The sequence below is a fragment of the Saccostrea echinata genome, unplaced genomic scaffold (assembly GCF_033153115.1).
Source record: "Saccostrea echinata isolate AGI-Se365-2 ecotype Australia unplaced genomic scaffold, CSIRO_AGI_Sech_v1 ptg000023l, whole genome shotgun sequence".
Classification (NCBI taxonomy): Eukaryota; Metazoa; Mollusca; class Bivalvia; order Ostreida; family Ostreidae; genus Saccostrea; species Saccostrea echinata.
This window is the reverse complement of record NW_026889772.1, coordinates 932,592-952,287: the sequence shown is the minus strand read 5'-3', so window position 1 is coordinate 952,287 and position 19,696 is coordinate 932,592. Positions and strand designations below refer to the sequence as shown.

The 19,696-nt window shown below is 36.6% G+C and overlaps 1 protein-coding gene across 1 annotated transcript; it reads right to left on the bottom strand.

Moving 5' to 3' along the window:
* Nucleotides 1-2,974: 2,974 nt before the first annotated feature.
* On the bottom strand, nucleotides 2,975-10,249 carry LOC133191573 (uncharacterized). The gene is given in 6 exon segments (XM_061327321.1): nucleotides 2,975-3,016; nucleotides 3,171-3,768; nucleotides 3,902-3,953; nucleotides 3,956-8,136; nucleotides 8,521-8,731; nucleotides 10,204-10,249. Coding segments are annotated over 6 exon segments (5,130 nt in total).
* Nucleotides 10,250-19,696: the final 9,447 nt, after the last annotated feature.

The following is a 19,696-nucleotide window of genomic DNA, read 5'->3' as shown; positions in this document are numbered from 1 at the left end:
TTAAAAGTAAATGTTATTCTTTTTTTAAATTCACATTTGTAAACGCCCCAAGGGTTGCATCGTCAATTAACATATTGATTTTAAGAAATATCGGTTAAACTGTTTAAATCCCCAAGTAAACGATTAATGGTGGCTATGGTATTTAAATCTGTGTCATGTTTAGTCCTAAATATATATCAAGTGAAATGAATAATTTTCAATGTACACATCCAAACATTTAAAATTTTTAACGCACCTTCTATTAAATATTTATTTTTATTTTCATGCACTGTTTTTCATGTATGTATTTGATAATCGAGGTCTATGAATGGAAAAGCACAATTTTCTCAATATTTTACAGGAATAGCTTGATTAATTCTCATATTTCACTGCTTCTCAATTAGGTAGCGAAGCATTTCAAAAATTATTTTGCAATCGGTGGAAGACTTAGAGATTTAAAGCGTGCCTATGTGAAATTTGAGCTCTCGTCATCAGACAATGTTTGACGATTTAAATGTTATTATCCTTTACAGAATCCTTTACATCAAGACAATATTAACAGTCAAGCAATAGCTTCAACAATCTGAATTATCGAGAAAAGTTTTTAAATATTTTAGACAATGAATAACAAATATGGAAAACCTGCTTGGTTTCCACTGTTCATTTTATCTCATTCTATATTTTGATCAATTATAAAGATCACTCTGATATCTAAATCTCCTCCATTTGAATATTTAATAGCTTGAATACAAGATGTGTTGGTAGTTACGCGACAAGCAACTGTTTTGAAAACAGAAATATAATACCTCAAAGCAAGCTAAAATAGGAATGTTTACAATTATCCTTATGTTAATTAATTAAATCAAGTAGAATACAGATATTGAAAAGCATGTCCCCGTAAAAACATGATTATTTTTACAGACATGGTGTTCTTTTTCACATATTTAGTTAAATTTCCACACTTCGTTTTTGATCTCTTTATAACTGGATAAAAATTTCATTGAATGAGTTATATCTAGCATATATGAATTTACTCTTTCATTTTCATGGTAATGAGAAAAAGTAGATAACAACATTAGAAAAAATTCCTTTTTCCATCCAAAAAGGAATACGTGAACTCAAACGTAACATGAAAAAATATAATAGTAATTACTTAAACGTATTTCTCAAAAGCATTTACATGGGGTAAAGCATATTTACTAGTAAAAAAATAAAGTAAAAACACTACATACCTATCGCAGGTGTTGATGTCTATAAAGAAAAAAAATCAAAATTAACAACAACAAAAATGTAAAACATAGTATCAAAAGATTTTGCTTTTTTATAACCAATTCTAAAATCAAATTCATCTTTATTGACTGAAGTATTATATCTCTGTACTAATTCGTAAAATGATGATAATAATTATTGGACGATTGGGCTAGGGTTAGCTTATCAAGCTCCACTTTTGTAAAATGTCATATAAAGTAAGTATTTCAAAAGTTTTGCCCGGTATGAAATGATATATAAAAACCTTGAAATAATATATAGGTAAGGTGTCAAGTGAAATATTCAAGCTCAAAAGTCCATTAGGTGCCATAGAGGAGAGAGCATCCCCTGCCGACCGGTCACATTCCCCGCTTGCTCCTTGTCATGATCGGGAAAAACGGAAAAATCCATAGACAATTCAGTGTGTAAAGAATGGCCTAACAATTAGTATGAATAACGTCAGTCACCATTTGACTTAATAATATATTGTATTTGCTGAGAAGATTATTGTATCGACCATAAAATTCGAAATTATGACTTTCAACTAGATTGTTTATGTTCTTGTTTCATCAACTTGTTTGTCAATAGCTTGCCTCGTTTTAGAAATTGTTTGTACGTTGAGCATGCTCTTTATTATCGAATCAGCTGAGAGACATGAACCCCATATGCAGGTGATAAGGGTATATTGTCATAAAGCTTGGTTGTTAGGTTATCATAAAGGTCTTTTTCTAGTAAAATATTGAAATATGAAACAGAAGTGTAAGACTCTGTGTACTTACCACTATATTTGCCGTGGTGGTTGACATCAAAGAAGGTGATGAACTAGTCGGAGCCGTGGACGGTGAGGATAAAAGCATAAATGATGTTGGAATCATAGAGCTTGATGTTGCTGTTGAGAATGGAGATAAAGACATCGTTGATTGGAGAAAACTTGTTGACTGGATAGGTGACTGGGTCGTAGATGTTACAACAGATAGAACAGATGAAGAAGACATGGTTGATTGAATGGAAGTGGGTACCGATGATTGGATAGCAGAAATAATGGACGATTGAAGAGAAAAAGTCGTTGATGAATGGAAAGCAGAGGATATTGAAGATGATTGCATAATAGAAGGCATGGAAGAATGGATATCAGATGACAGTGTAGATGATTGCATAATAGAAGAAGTCGTGTACGGCTGGATAGCAGAGGACATTGTAGATGATTGGATAAAGGATGAGATTGACTGGGGAGTAGATATTGTGGATGACTGTGGAGATGTTGTGGGTAGTATTGATTGAACATTTAAAGATGATTGAATGGATGTCTGAACAAAGTCTATAGAAGATGTGGCTACGAGTGAATGAACATTAGAAGTGTAAAAAGAAGACAAGTGAGCTGCTGACGTTAAATATTGAAAGCTAGAACTAGACAAGAAATATTGAGAAGAAGTCCCAGATATGAGACTCAAACTAGAATCAGAGGTCATCGATGAATGAATGTTAAAGGAGGAAATGGATGACTTATACAAAGACGTGGTCAAATATGATTGGTCGAAAAAAGAAGATATAAATGACCCCATAGTTGTAAGATACGTAGATGACTGTGCATGTGAGGAAAACAATACATTGGAGAAACCACTTGAGGTATCTGGATAATGATTGGTATCTGTATAAAAGCTGTTGGTGGTTGTCCAGTGTGTGAACCCGTTGCTATCGGTATAAGGATACGAACTGCTTGGGTACCAGGTTGTATCGGTACATGGTCCTACAGAATAAGATCCTCCATAGAAACTGGATCCAAAGTGGTCTGTGTAATAAGTACAGCTACTACTTGAGGTGTATGGATAATGATCGGTGTCTGTATAAAAGCTATTGGTGGTTGTCCATTGTGTGAACCCGTTGCTATCGGTATAAGGATTCGAACTGCTTGGGTACCAGGTTGTATCGGTACATGGTCCTACAGAATAAGATCCTCCAGAGAAACTGGATCCAAAGTGGTCTGTGTAATAAGTACAGCTACTGCTTGAGGTGTATGGATAATGATTGGTATCTGTATAAAAGCTGTTGGTGGTTGTCCAGTGTGTGAACCCGTTGCTATCGGTATAAGGATACGAACTGCTTGGGTACCAGGTTGTATCGGTACATGGTCCTACAGAATAAGATCCTCCAGAGAAACTGGATCCAAAGTGGTCTGTGTAATACGTACAGCTACTGCTTGAGGTGTATGGATAATGATTGGTATCTGTATAAAAGCTGTTGGTGGTTGTCCATTGTGTGAACCCGTTGCTATCGGTATAAGGATACGAACTGCTTGGGTACCAGGTTGTATCGGTACATGGTCCTACAGAATAAGATCCTCCATAGAAACTGGATCCAAAGTGGTCTGTGTAATAAGTACAGCTACTACTTGAGGTGTATGGATAATGATTGGTATCTGTATAAAAGCTGTTGGTGGTTGTCCAGTGTGTGAACCCGTTGCTATCGGTATAAGGATACGAACTGCTTGGGTACCAGGTTGTATCGGTACATGGTCCTACAGAATAAGATCCTCCATAGAAACTGGATCCAAAGTGGTCTGTGTAATAAGTACAGCTACTACTTGAGGTGTATGGATAATGATCGGTGTCTGTATAAAAGCTATTGGTGGTTGTCCATTGTGTGAACCCGTTGCTATCGGTATAAGGATTCGAACTGCTTGGGTACCAGGTTGTATCGGTACATGGTCCTACAGAATAAGATCCTCCAGAGAAACTGGATCCAAAGTGGTCTGTGTAATAAGTACAGCTACTGCTTGAGGTGTATGGATAATGATTGGTATCTGTATAAAAGCTGTTGGTGGTTGTCCAGTGTGTGAACCCGTTGCTATCGGTATAAGGATACGAACTGCTTGGGTACCAGGTTGTATCGGTACATGGTCCTACAGAATAAGATCCTCCAGAGAAACTGGATCCAAAGTGGTCTGTGTAATACGTACAGCTACTGCTTGAGGTGTATGGATAATGATTGGTATCTGTATAAAAGCTGTTGGTGGTTGTCCAGTGTGTGAACCCGTTGCTATCGGTATAAGGATACGAACTGCTTGGGTACCAGGTTGTATCGGTACATGGTCCTACAGAATAAGATCCTCCATAGAAACTGGATCCAAAGTGGTCTGTGTAATACGTACAGCTACTGCTTGAGGTGTATGGATAATGATTGGTATCTGTATAAAAGCTGTTGGTGGTTGTCCAGTGTGTGAACCCGTTGCTATCGGTATAAGGATACGAACTGCTTGGGTACCAGGTTGTATCGGTACATGGTCCTACAGAATAAGATCCTCCAGAGAAACTGGATCCAAAGTGGTCTGTGTAATACGTACAACTACTGCTTGAGGTGTATGGATAATGATTGGTATCTGTATAAAAGCTGTTGGTGGTTGTCCAGTGTGTGAACCCGTTGCTATCGGTATAAGGATACGAACTGCTTGGGTACCAGGTTGTATCGGTACATGGTCCTACAGAATAAGATCCTCCAGAGAAACTGGATCCAAAGTGGTCTGTGTAATAAGTACAGCTACTACTTGAGGTGTATGGATAATGATTGGTATCTGTATAAAAGCTGTTGGTGGTTGTCCAGTGTGTGAACCCGTTGCTATCGGTATAAGGATACGAACTGCTTGGGTACCAGGTTGTATCGGTACATGGTCCTACAGAATAAGATCCTCCATAGAAACTGGATCCAAAGTGGTCTGTGTAATAAGTACAGCTACTACTTGAGGTGTATGGATAATGATTGGTATCTGTATAAAAGCTGTTGGTGGTTGTCCAGTGTGTGAACCCGTTGCTATCGGTATAAGGATACGAACTGCTTGGGTACCAGGTTGTATCGGTACATGGTCCTACAGAATAAGATCCTCCATAGAAACTGGATCCAAAGTGGTCTGTGTAATAAGTACAGCTACTGCTTGAGGTGTATGGATAATGATTGGTATCTGTATAAAAGCTGTTGGTGGTTGTCCAGTGTGTGAACCCGTTGCTATCGGTATAAGGATACGAACTGCTTGGGTACCAGGTTGTATCGATACATGGTCCTACAGAATAAGATCCTCCATAGAAACTGGATCCAAAGTGGTCTGTGTAATAAGTACAGCTACTGCTTGAGGTGTATGGATAATGATTGGTATCTGTATAAATGCTGTTGGTGGTTGTCCAGTGTGTGAACCCGTTGCTATCGGTATAAGGATACGAACTGCTTGGGTACCAGGTTGTATCGGTACATGGTCCTACAGAATAAGATCCTCCATAGAAACTGGATCCAAAGTGGTCTGTGTAATACGTACAGCTACTGCTTGAGGTGTATGGATAATGATTGGTATCTGTATAAATGCTGTTGGTGGTTGTCCAGTGTGTGAACCCGTTGCTATCGGTATAAGGATACGAACTGCTTGGGTACCAGGTTGTATCGGTACATGGTCCTACAGAATAAGATCCTCCATAGAAACTGGATCCAAAGTGGTCTGTGTAATACGTACAGCTACTGCTTGAGGTGTATGGATAATGATTGGTATCTGTATAAAAGCTGTTGGTGGTTGTCCATTGTGTGAACCCGTTGTTATCGGTATAAGGATACGAACTGCTTGGGTACCAGGTTGTATCGGTACATGGTCCTACAGAATAAGATCCTCCAGAGAAACTGGATCCAAAGTGGTCTGTGTAATAAGTACAGCTACTGCTTGAGGTGTATGGATAATGATTGGTATCTGTATAAAAGCTGTTGGTGGTTGTCCAGTGTGTGAACCCGTTGCTATCGGTATAAGGATACGAACTGCTTGGGTACCAGGTTGTATCGGTACATAGTCCTACAGAATAAGATCCTCCATAGAAACTGGATCCAAAGTGGTCTGTGTAATAAGTACAGCTACTGCTTGAGGTGTATGGATAATGATTGGTATCTGTATAAAAGCTGTTGGTGGTTGTCCAGTGTGTGAACCCGTTGCTATCGGTATAAGGATACGAACTGCTTGGGTACCAGGTTGTATCGGTACATGGTCCTACAAAATAAGATCCTCCAGAGAAACTGGATCCAAAGTGGTCTGTGTAATACGTACAGCTACTGCTTGAGGTGTATGGATAATGATTGGTATCTGTATAAAAGCTGTTGGTGGTTGTCCAGTGTGTGAACCCGTTGCTATCGGTATAAGGATACGAACTGCTTGGGTACCAGGTTGTATCGGTACATGGTCCTACAGAATAAGATCCTCCAGAGAAACTGGATCCAAAGTGGTCTGTGTAATAAGTACAGCTACTACTTGAGGTGTATGGATAATGATTGGTATCTGTATAAAAGCTGTTGGTGGTTGTCCAGTGTGTGAACCCGTTGCTATCGGTATAAGGATACGAACTGCTTGGGTACCAGGTTGTATCGGTACATGGTCCTACAGAATAAGATCCTCCATAGAAACTGGATCCAAAGTGGTCTGTGTAATAAGTACAGCTACTACTTGAGGTGTATGGATAATGATTGGTATCTGTATAAAAGCTGTTGGTGGTTGTCCAGTGTGTGAACCCGTTGCTATCGGTATAAGGATACGAACTGCTTGGGTACCAGGTTGTATCGGTACATGGTCCTACAGAATAAGATCCTCCATAGAAACTGGATCCAAAGTGGTCTGTGTAATAAGTACAGCTACTGCTTGAGGTGTATGGATAATGATTGGTATCTGTATAAAAGCTGTTGGTGGTTGTCCAGTGTGTGAACCAGTTGCTATCGGTATAAGGATACGAACTGCTTGGGTACCAGGTTGTATCGGTACATGGTCCTACAGAATAAGATCCTCCATAGAAACTGGATCCAAAGTGGTCTGTGTAATAAGTACAGCTACTGCTTGAGGTGTATGGATAATGATTGGTATCTGTATAAATGCTGTTGGTGGTTGTCCAGTGTGTGAACCCGTTGCTATCGGTATAAGGATACGAACTGCTTGGGTACCAGGTTGTATCGGTACATGGTCCTACAGAATAAGATCCTCCATAGAAACTGGATCCAAAGTGGTCTGTGTAATACGTACAGCTACTGCTTGAGGTGTATGGATAATGATTGGTATCTGTATAAAAGCTGTTGGTGGTTGTCCATTGTGTGAACCCGTTGTTATCGGTATAAGGATACGAACTGCTTGGGTACCAGGTTGTATCGGTACATGGTCCTACAGAATAAGATCCTCCAGAGAAACTGGATCCAAAGTGGTCTGTGTAATAAGTACAGCTACTGCTTGAGGTGTATGGATAATGATTGGTATCTGTATAAAAGCTGTTGGTGGTTGTCCAGTGTGTGAACCCGTTGCTATCGGTATAAGGATACGAACTGCTTGGGTACCAGGTTGTATCGGTACATGGTCCTACAGAATAAGATCCTCCAGAGAAACTGGATCCAAAGTGGTCTGTGTAATAAGTACAGCTACTGCTTGAGGTGTATGGATAATGATTGGTATCTGTATAAAAGCTGTTGGTGGTTGTCCAGTGTGTGAACCCGTTGCTATCGGTATAAGGATACGAACTGCTTGGGTACCAGGTTGTATCGGTACATGGTCCTACAAAATAAGATCCTCCAGAGAAACTGGATCCAAAGTGGTCTGTGTAATACGTACAGCTACTGCTTGAGGTGTATGGATAATGATTGGTATCTGTATAAAAGCTGTTGGTGGTTGTCCAGTGTATGAACCCGTTGCTATCGGTATAAGGATACGAACTGCTTGGGTACCAGGTTGTATCGGTACATGGTCCTACAGAATAAGATCCTCCATAGAAACTGGATCCAAAGTGGTCTGTGTAATAAGTACAGCTACTACTTGAGGTGTATGGATAATGATTGGTATCTGTATAAAAGCTGTTGGTGGTTGTCCAGTGTGTGAACCCGTTGCTATCGGTATAAGGATACGAACTGCTTGGGTACCTGGTTGTATCGGTACATAGTCCTACAGAATAAGATCCTCCAGAGAAACTGGATCCAAAGTGGTCTGTGTAATAAGTACAGCTACTACTTGAGGTGTATGGATAATGATTGGTATCTGTATAAAAGCTGTTGGTGGTTGTCCAGTGTGTAAACCCGTTGCTATCGGTATAGGGATAGGAACTACTTGGGTACCAGGTTGTATCGGTACATGGTCCTACAGAATAAGATCCTCCATAGAAACTGGATCCAAAGTGGTCTGTGTAATAAGTACAGCTACTACTTGAGGTGTATGGATAATGATTGGTATCTGTATATACGCCGTTGGTGGTTGTCCATTGTGTGAACCCGTTGCTATCGGTATAGGGATAGGAACTGCTTGGGTACCAGGTTGTATCGGTACATGGTCCTACAGAATAAGATCCTCCAGAGAAAGTGGATCCAAAGTGGTCTGTGTAATAAGTACAGCTACTCGATGTTGTGTGATAGTATTGACTACTGTAGGTGTAATATCCTTGTTGTTCTGTACTGTAATCACTGCTTCCCGTGTATAATCCACCTGTACTTTCACTGTAGCTTGATGATATCTGTGCTTGTGCTACAAATAAAGTTTTTCAATTTGAAAATGTTGTTCTTAATCATTTTTTTTTCTATGAAACGGTTTTCTTTTTTAAAGGGGCCTGGACACAGCTGCATTGTTTACAATTTTAAATGTCTAATTTTATTCAAAAATAACTTCAGTTTAATGATTTGAACTTTCATGAATATTATAGGAATTCAATGACAACGGCTTTCTTCATAGCATTACGTCAAACACATGTGTTTGTACATTGGGCACTAGCTCTGTTATTGTTAGTGTTTATGTTTAACCGGGTGTGTTCAATTTGTTTAGTTTGCACACATCACTGAGCACGGATTGAAAATACTGGTAAATTGGTTGGTTTTGCTTTCTAGTATTTCTACTGTGAACTTTGTAGATTAAAGTTTTCATATTTTTCATTGATACACAACAGGATTTCTACCTTTCTTAAGTATTACGAATTAAATTTATTTTGTAAAAGAGCAAGGATATGTGTCAATCAAACGCGTCCCGAAAATCGTAGTTTTTAATAATTTCAAGATAAAAGAATTTTTTTTAACACTCTTTTAATATATCTCGGTATGAAATGTTCTAACAACTTATAAGTCATGATATTATTTGGAAAGTTTTAGAAAATATGAGCTTCAAATCCCTTTAAACTTTGAGTTGTCTTTTTTAAACCTTCGCAAATATGCATATTTTTCATTGTTAAGAACACATTACAACTTTATTCTAGGCTACCATATTATCAAAAAGATTCAAACATAGTAAGATAAAAGAGTATAATTAAAAATTAAGGATGGTTGCTAGTAAGACAAGAGATTTATACAGGTTAATGGTTTTAAGTTTAAATGATATCTTTTATTTCATAAGAATATATTTACTTCTTTTTTAAACATTTCCAGTTGAAAAAAAAAGAAAAAATGGAAAGAAAGAAACAAACAAAAAAAAAGCTTAAAGGTATGGAAAGAAAAATTAGTTTGCGACCAATGTTTTCCTATCTTCCTATTTTTCCTCTTTTTTTTAAATATTTCAGTAGGTATAATTTTTTAACACATGAAAGACAAGTCCTGTAGCTATATTTAACATTATCGTATTGTGTAATGAAAAATTTTAAAATCAAAAATTGATTATGAAACCTATTCAATTTTGTGTCACTTTTAAAATTTATTAGAAGTTAAATGTCATAGTTATTTCAATACATCTATTTTGTACCTTTTTAAGTATTCAACGATTTTTTAATGTAAAAAAAAAGTTGTATTATTGCAGAAACGGTAATACTTCAACACAAAGAAATGTTATAAATAAAATGTTACAATGCAAAAATTCCTTGAAATAATTACTTTGATAACTGCCCAACCTTATGGACTCAGTTGTATTTTAAAACACCTAACTGTTCAAACTTAATATAGCCTACATTTGATTTTTATTAGTTCATACGCTAAATCAAGTGTATTTCCGGATTAAAACAGCATTAAATAACTACTCACCGAACAGGGCGAATTTGAGGAATATCAGAACAAACAGAGGACCCATCTCTACAAGAAAATATAATTAATTAGGAAATTTAAAAAAAAAAATCATTTAGAAGATCATGATACACAGCATAAACAATCCTTCATGATAATGTATTACATTTTGACAATTTTTAATAATATGTTCAATGACATCAGGCCCGTAGCAACAGTTTCAAAAGTGGAGGGAAATCTGACACAATAAAAAAAAACCCTCCTTAACTGTCCAAATCCTGAATTTTGACAGTGCTCGACCTTACAGTTACAAAAGTGGGGGGAGGGGGGGAGGCACAACCATCATCTAAATGAACATTTACTATAGCAGAATACAGTACTCAGAAAAATGTGCGCCCTCCCCCCGCGTTCTACGGGCCTGTACATTTTGACCCTTTTGTAGTTTATTAGGAAAAGTAAGCATTTAAGGTAGTACAAAACACCCATAAAATCTGTTTTAACTCATTTCTTATTAAGTACACCAGGAAAAAAGAATAATATCACTATAATGTCAATAATCAATGATCTTTGTTAGAAAAATAAAAAGCTGTGATATGTTTTTGCCATATTTTGTAAAAATTAGAGATATTTTATATATTGGTCATTCGGGAGCCTACATTTTAGAAGTGTTTATGCCATCTACATGAGATATGACAGTCTGTTATCGAATGCTTTTTTTTTTGTTTGTTTGTTTGTTGTTTAACGTCCCTCTCGAGAATTTTCACTCATATGGAGACGCCACCATTTGCCGGTGGAGGGCTACAAATTTTGACCTATACTCGGCTCTGAGGGCCATTGCGCAGCGAGGGATCTTTTTTGTGCCAGCACCTACTGCGACACGGGACCTCGCTTTTTACGGTCTCATCCGAAGGACAACTCTCAACGTCCCGCAGTGGAACTCGAACACGCGACGTATTGATCAACTCCTTACTCCGCGACTCGATCTACAGCAGACGCTCTAACCACTGCGCCAGCGGGCGACTGTTATTGAATGCAAAGTAACTTTTGATCCATATACAGTAGAGACCTCATATTTGGAAATATTCATAAGGAGTCTCCATCTTTTATAAATAGTAAAGGTCGATGTCATATTAAAAGGTCAAAGGTCAAATATTGTGACATCATCTAGTGATTCTTTTAATTTTTTTGCATTGAATATTTTTTTAATCGCCAAAATATCTAAAACTGTCGATTCAATTTTCCTCGTTTTGACACATTTTCATCTGAGTTTTAATTTCCAATTCCTGGGCTATGTATATATTTTATTTTTCATCATATTTTACTCAAATATACCGGTATCAATATAATTTACTGAAATTTAGTAACAGAAAAGGTTGTATTTAAAAACAGCATCACACAAATTCGCAATAGACAGATTGGTAATTTTTGAATATAGCACAAACTCAAGTGAAATGTCTGATTTCAGATTTTTCTTACAGGGGTCCGATAGGCCATATTTCAAAATATGTGGGCAAAAAATAAGTGATTAAATTTCCTTCATATACATATAAAAAGGGATTTTGTATCCTAGATCAAAATTGCAAAGTTTCAAAAAAATTGAATTTGTAGGAAAATTTGGCCTATCCATTGTGTACTACCTTAATTCTAAAATCAGACAAAAGAAGAATGAAATAAGTAAGGAAAAAAAACTGTGTACACAACCAAATCAAAGACTTTTTGATATTTTTGATAGGTAATATAAATTATAAGTACAAATTCTTGGTAATAAGGTGCTTTTCATTTTTTTTAATAAATAAATTAAAAAAAAAAAGGCAAACATAATAAAACAAAACAAAAAAAAAACGACGAATTTTATCCCTTTTTGGGCGAGTTCAGGTTTTTATGAGGTTTAACTAAAGCAAATGTTTGAAGGTTTAATTTATTAAAAAAAACGTCTGTGAAGTCATCGTCGAAAACCCACGGCCAATCTCGGATACGCTTATACGCTCAATAAGCGTATACGAGAATGGCCGTGGATTCTGTGTACTATTTATTTAAATCAGACAATTTATCAATTTTTACTTCATCACTTTCAAGTTTTCTCACGAATCTGCTCGAACTTGCAGGCATTATTATGTTGTATTAAATCATTAGTTGATGTGCGATTAGAATTTGTTTTATTAAAAAAAATTAAGTGGATTTTATTGATAAAAGTGAAGACATATCTCCTAAAAATTGACTGAAGTAAGAAACACAAGAAACTTTTCCGGGGGTTCTCCCGTTTTTTACTGTTCTTTGGTGAAAATTAGGAACAATGTACTATAATTAATATATATATTGTTAGGTCACTTTAAGAATTGTCCATTTATGCTTCACTCAGACCTAAAATGAAGCAATAACTAAAGAATTGCGAAATAAGACTCGTGTTTCTACAATAAAGACCCAGTCAATAATAGGATTTAACGTTGACAGAGGTATATTCTCCATCTAATTTCTAATATAAATAGAAACTGCTTAATTGATATTAGCGCTTATTATTTTTGAATTAAGATTGTAATTATTTTCTCCGATACTGAAATGTATTGATGTATTGAAAGTGATAAAGGTTCGGTGTACCGAACCTTATTTTATCCCATGTTTACCCCTTTATCCCGTGGATATGACTCATTGGATAAATTTTTCATAATCCACAGTTAAGTGCAGTTGTGACGTCACAATGGTTTTTGCGTTAGCGTGATGAAGTAAAATAAAGTGGAGTCCTATATAAAACAGTGTAAAACATTGGTTGTGAAGTATTAAACAAGGGATAAAAAGAATCTCCCATGATTTGTAGTTGGATATGACTTTTATCCAACTCGTTGTGTGTTTTTATCGGTCGTGGCTATCTGGTACCGCTTGCAGGGTGGCTAGCAGGAGTTATCTCTCCATAAGTGCGTACGAGTTATCTCGCATTACAACGGTGATAACCATGAATTTATACCCTTATTAAAAAGTTCCACATCAATCGTTCTCTAGAAAGTTAATGTTTATAATATGTAAAACTTGATAATTAAGAAAAAGAAAGGGAGATAGACAATTAAAGTCCTCTAATTGTTGATTTGGGAGCATATAGTGCATTCGAACTTGGGGGTGGAGGGCGGGGGGGGGGGGGGTATCGTCACAGTTTTATAAACATTGGCAACAACATTCTATCAAATATTATATCATATTCACTTGAAAAGAAAGATGTCTTACGGAGCTCTCTCTCCCCCCCCCTCCCCCAATGTATGATTATGTTTATTTTTTAAATTATTTAATTATTTATATATATTTATATTATTTTATGTACATATTTATTTTTATTTATTTATTTATTTTTGTAAATACACACCTTTTGTTTATCACTCGAGACTGCGATGTTTTCAGTTACCTTTTGTTATTATTCTTTTCTTTTGACAAATGTTCACTCACTTTTTCATTTTCGCAGACATCGCACGATAACTGAACGTCTTTCTTCTTGAAATTGAAACTCATAAATTAAAGAACAAAAAATTAGAGAATTTTGAATCCCCCTCCATGTATCAGCAAATTCCGGTATGCAAAGACTCTACATAGACCTTTTATTATATACTTATTTACAATTTAATCAAGGGTCGAAAGGAAGTGTTTTTGTTTTTGAATGTCTCCAAGTTATTAACAGTTCTCTCTGTCTCTCTCTCTCTCTTTCTCTCTGTCTCTCTCTCTCTCTCTGTGTCTATATCTCTCCATCTCTCTCTCTCTCTCTCTCTCTCTCTCTCTCTCTCTCTCTCTCTCTCTCTGACGGTAGTGAACCCCTGCCTCAATCTGTGCTTGCTGTGTTCTACATTTAATCTAATTTTCAGACACTCTTTGTTAGCTTTCTAGTCATCATATTCTAATCGCCTAAGTTTTGTTAAGATTGTCAAGTCTTAGCACGCTTTTAATTACGGTATTAAGTTAAACACTGTACATTAAGCATGGTGTTAGACTTAAGTACCCTTTATGTTACGACCCCCAGAAAATGAAACTGGCCACCTCTAACAGGTACTACATAACGTAGCTTGTACCTGTAGCATGTACAGATATCAAGTGATGATACTTCCTACCTCTAACAGTATCAGTGTTCAAAGTTACCTACCTCGAACAAGTACCAGATTTCAAAGCTACCTACCTCTAACAGGTACCAGATTTCAAAGATTTTAAAGCTACCTACCCCTTACATGTACCAGATTTCAAAGCTACCGACCTCTAACAGGTACCAGATTTAAAAGCTACCTACCTCTAACAGGTACCAGATTTAAAAGCTACCTACCTCTAACAGGTACCAGATTTCAAAGCTACCTACCTCTAACAGGTACCAGATTTCAAAGCTACCTACCTCTAACAGGTACCAGATTTTCAAGCTACCTACCTCTAACCGGAACCAGATTTCAAAGATACCTACCTCTAACAGGTACCAGATTTTAAAGCTACCTCCCTGTAACAGGTACCAGATTACAAAGCTACCTACCTCTAACAGGTACCAGATTACAGGACAACCTATCTCTAACAGGTACCAGATTACAGGACAATCTATCTCTAACAGGTACCAGATTACAGGACAACCTACCTCTAACAGGTACCAGATTACAGGACAACCTATCTCTAACAGGTACCAGATTACAGGACAACCTATCTCTAACAGGTACCAGATTACAGGACAACCTATCTCTAACAGGTACCAGATTACAGGACAACCTACCTCTTACAGGTACTAGATTACAGGACAACCTATCTCTTACAAGTACCAGATTGCAAAACTATCTTTTATTACTACTGCCACTAATCTCTATTATGTACCAGATAATGAATCTACCTCTAATATTAGATTATGAAGCTACCTACTTGTAAGAGGTATCATATAATGAAGCTCTTTAACAGGTAGCAGATTATGAAGCTACCTACCTATAAAAGGTACCATATTATGAAGCTCATTACTTTTAACAGGTAGCAGATTATGAAGCTACCTACCTGTAAGAGGTACCATATTATGAAGCTCATTACCTTTAACAGGTAGCAGATTATGAAGCTACCTACCTGTAAGAGGTACCATATTATGAAGCTCATTACCTTTAACAGGTAGCAGATTATGAAGCTACCTACCTGTAAGAGTGTTTTGTAGTTTTTTTTTAATGTAATTGTTGTGTAAATCACACAAGAATATCTGTCAAAGCCTATTTTATGCAGTGCGATTGTCAAGGTACATATTGTCGTCCAGTTCATATTGTCGCCGGCGACACAAACTACTTGTATTATTGTGACGAGTGCAAATAACATGATATTATATAAATTCATCAAAAAAGACCAGGAATCTCTCTCTCTCCGAAACTTCAATCAAATAACGCTTTCTGTCAAAAAAGAATTTACATCACTTTTGCCTCACTGATGTATAAAAAGTGTCGACTCCAAACACCAATAACTTCAGAACATCTGTATAAGAATAACGCAAAAAATAATTTCCGGATAAACATTACTAATGAACTTAAACTTTTTTTCAATTTCCAAGTATATATAGCAAGGAAAAAAGAATAGGCTGTTTATCAGATATCAAATATCTCAAGAATTACGGTATCTTGACATATAGTGATGTACATAATGTACATCAATCCTGGACACAATTTTTCTGAACAAAACATTTTCTCCCTTAACTGTATTGCGAGTTATGAAAATTGTTAACTTTTTTAACTTGCGTACATTTAGTCTATCCTTCTGTCTGTGTGTGTTTGTTAATCTCTCTCTCTCTAAAACCTAAGTAAATATTCCTCAACACAATATATCGGCCACAAAATGTGCAAATGTTCACAACTAGTACATATTGTCGCCGACGACAAAATGTGCCGATGCTCGACTGTACATTTTGTCGTCTATTATGCAGGATGGAAAAAGGCTCGGTAAATATTGTCGCATCAATATGTACCGATAGTCGATAATACGTCAAGTGAGGGTAGGTACATATTGTCGCTGACGACAATATGTACAGAATGACAATATGTGCCGTCACCAGGCACGTAGCAACAGGAAGGGACAGAGGGGGCCTAGTCCCCCACTTTTTTCCCAGCATAACTATTGAAATTTTTATGAAAAGGCTGGTTGCCCCCCGCCCTTTTTGTTGTAGTTAAGTCAGTTAAGGGTAATGTAGTATTGGTATGAATAAAAATTGGTACTGAAAGAACCTTACCTCCCCCCTAGGATTTTCGAGTTTTGTCAATTTAAATTCCTTTTTTTTGCTTGTCAAGCTTTTTCAGATAAGTTTTTTTTCTTTGGCTGCCCCCCCCCCTTTTAAAAACGATGCTACGTCCCTGACCATCACAGTCCTGTCTAGCAATATAAAGCTTGACCCAGTGGCCAAGAATTTCACAAATCTTCACAAAACACCGTTACTCATCACAACTTTGTACTTTGTTTGACCCTAGATGCACAGGAGTAGAGAAGGAGATTTACTATAGGTTCACTATACATGTATAATCAATAGAGTCACTTTAAATAATCAACTGAACCAGCAAATAGTCAATAGAGCCTAACCCTAATACCGGAAACCCTGATCCAGAGGCCATATATTTCACAATTTAGGAAGAGGTACCCTTGCTTATCATAACTAAGCACTTAGTATGTATTATATAGACCCAAGAGTAGACAGAACCCCTGATCCTAGGGACGTGATTTCCACAGTTTTACTTGAGATCTCAAGGCCGTAACTACATGTACCATTTAGGCCAGTGAGCCAAATGCCTCACTAAGACTTTAGAGTTTTCTGAGAAGTGAATAAGCTTACTTTGAACTGTAATAATGTTTGTCTTTGTACTAAATTAATACTTTCAATTTTTGTTTCAATTCCTGTACATCAGGTGCTTCATTATAGTTTAAGAGGAATGTAACAAAAAGAATTCAATGCATCTGAAAACTTTCGAAGATTAAAGTCTTTAATTTGCTAAAATCCTGGTTTGGACCCCCCTCCCGGTCAGGACACTACCCTGGACCCGCTTAGGAATAGGGTGTCCCCCCTACCCGAACCATTACCTCACTAAAATTTGAGCCTAGTTACGGCCTTGATCTTATTGCTTGATATAATCATACCAACAGTTTGACTGTTTGATGTTCAAGAGTAAGATTTTAAAGATTGTATTCCTTTTTATTCTTTTGACCCCACCTCTTAGGCCCCAGGGAGAACAAACCATGAATTATTAAAGTTTTGTTTTTCTTTGCCCTAGATGTTCTATACTGAAATTGCAATTCATTCAGCCATTCATGAGAAGAAGCAGCATGAGAATGTTTAAATTTTTGACCGATGCAAGACAGAAGGTAACGGACATAAAACAAATGATGACTCAGGGGACCCAATGATCTAATAAAATCTTTAATTTACAAAGTAATGGATTGTTGGCATATAAATAAGATATAAATCCTTCTTGCTATTCTTCCAATTACACTTTTTTGTACAAATTTTCTGTATATTCCCATGAAAATGTTATTCCCCTCTCTTCCCCCCATCCTACACAAAGGGGTGATGATAAATGCGCAATAATGCCGATTATGTTACTCCTGTTGATTCTGAGAATATTGAAGATTTTTCAGTTTTATTCTCGTGTAAAAGGACAGGTTTCCATAAGGCTATTTTTTGGCCTATAATGAATTCTAAATTAATTTGATTAGTAATGTCTAGTAATGTTTCCTCTGTTATATTTCATAATTTATTTGCAAAACCAACGTCCCAGGGATGACCATTCAGAAAATCTCCCCTGACATCTGAGGTGCTCCTCCAGTCGCAGATCACAAAACTCTTTGCAACACTCAAGATACGCGTTGGATTGCACACCAGGTGTAAAATGTACAGAAAATATTTCTTTCTTGCGAATTCACCACCAGGGAGAGACAAACAGCTTATAGTAGGGGCTTTCAGCAATTCTTTTTTCAAAAATACAACTGACTCAAGCATAGATAAGACCACTGGTCATATGAGCAATAGCTTTTAGACTGATCGAGGTAAAAACTACATCATAAACAACATCTTGTTTACAAAATTCAAATTCACATTAAGTTGAAAAGAGCCGGCTACTGATTGCATTTGGTTTTCGTTACAGAAAAAAGACGTACGTTAAATCTGTGATGAACGTACCCAAATCATGAAACTGAGCTGGATTTTCATTAAACAATTATTTTGTTTACTGTGAAACTATAAGTCTGAGCTTCATCTTTACATATGGCACCTACCGTCTCTAATGTCAAAGTTGTGGTTTTTCTCACAGACAGACACAGGCATGTTATGATAAATAGGATAAATTTCTCTTCCACGTTTGACATCATAACGCATAACAAGACGTCTGTAAGCCAATGCTTACTAGTAATACCCCGCTCTGACGGGCTTTCATGAATCCCACTACATGACATGCCTAAACAAAGATTGTGCTTAAATTTCAAGCATCTGCAATGACTATTTGCTGAGAAAACTGCAACGGAAATTTGGTACAGACAGACGCACAGGAAGTTGACATTGGATTCATATAAAAATGAATCCCACCGTATGACATGCCTAAACGAAGAGTGTGCTAAAAGTATCAAACATCTATTATGAGTAGTTGCCGAGAAAACTGCGACGAAAATTTGTTACGGACAGACACACAGCTATGTAGACTGACAAACAGACAGATACATAAGGGTGAAACAGTTTACCCCCCCCCCCCCTCGCATTCGTAGCGGGGGTACAATTAATCTGTTTGATTAATTGGACCATGTTATGGATATGTACCAATCACTTTAAATATTTAAATGATTTAACCACAACTCAACAAATTGCAAAATTAGCAAAGTCATTAGTACATGTATCTTAGTGTGTGTTGCATTGCAAACCACAACCATATTCCTGTATAATATTCCTGTACATATAAGTAATCAATTATCAAAATATGGTTTTGTTTCTCAATGCAACACGTGGTGTACTAGAATGTTAAACAACATAACCCCCCAACATTTTCCCTTATACTCAATGTTAAAGTGGTTGAGGGTACCATGCTTCCATCGGTTATTCCAATATTATCCTAACTTTTTCTCGCAAAAAATATACAGCACAAAATTAGACATGTTGAAAATAATGAAAATATGTAAACTTGTGGATAATCCAATTTCATTTTTGGCAAAAAACCATGGGCCAAAATACAGCTTTATTGAAACCTTTTCTTTTGGATCTTATTGCAGCCCCATACCTACTCCTGAGTGCCATGCTATGAACAAGTGGAATATGCACTACTTGAAGATGTTTGCATATTATATGTCTATTCATAGTTCTGCTGGTCTTTTAAGCAAGATTTTGCACACAAAAAAAAAAAAAGAAAAAAAAGTACAAATTCGTAGTATAAATTTGATTCTGTATTGGTTTTCAAACCTATCCCTAATTATCAAACTTTAAATAACCTTGAATCAACACTGTCTAACCTTACATATAAGTTTTAACTTTTTTGGCACAATAACTTTTGAGAAATCCAACCATGTTTCCACTATTTCTGAA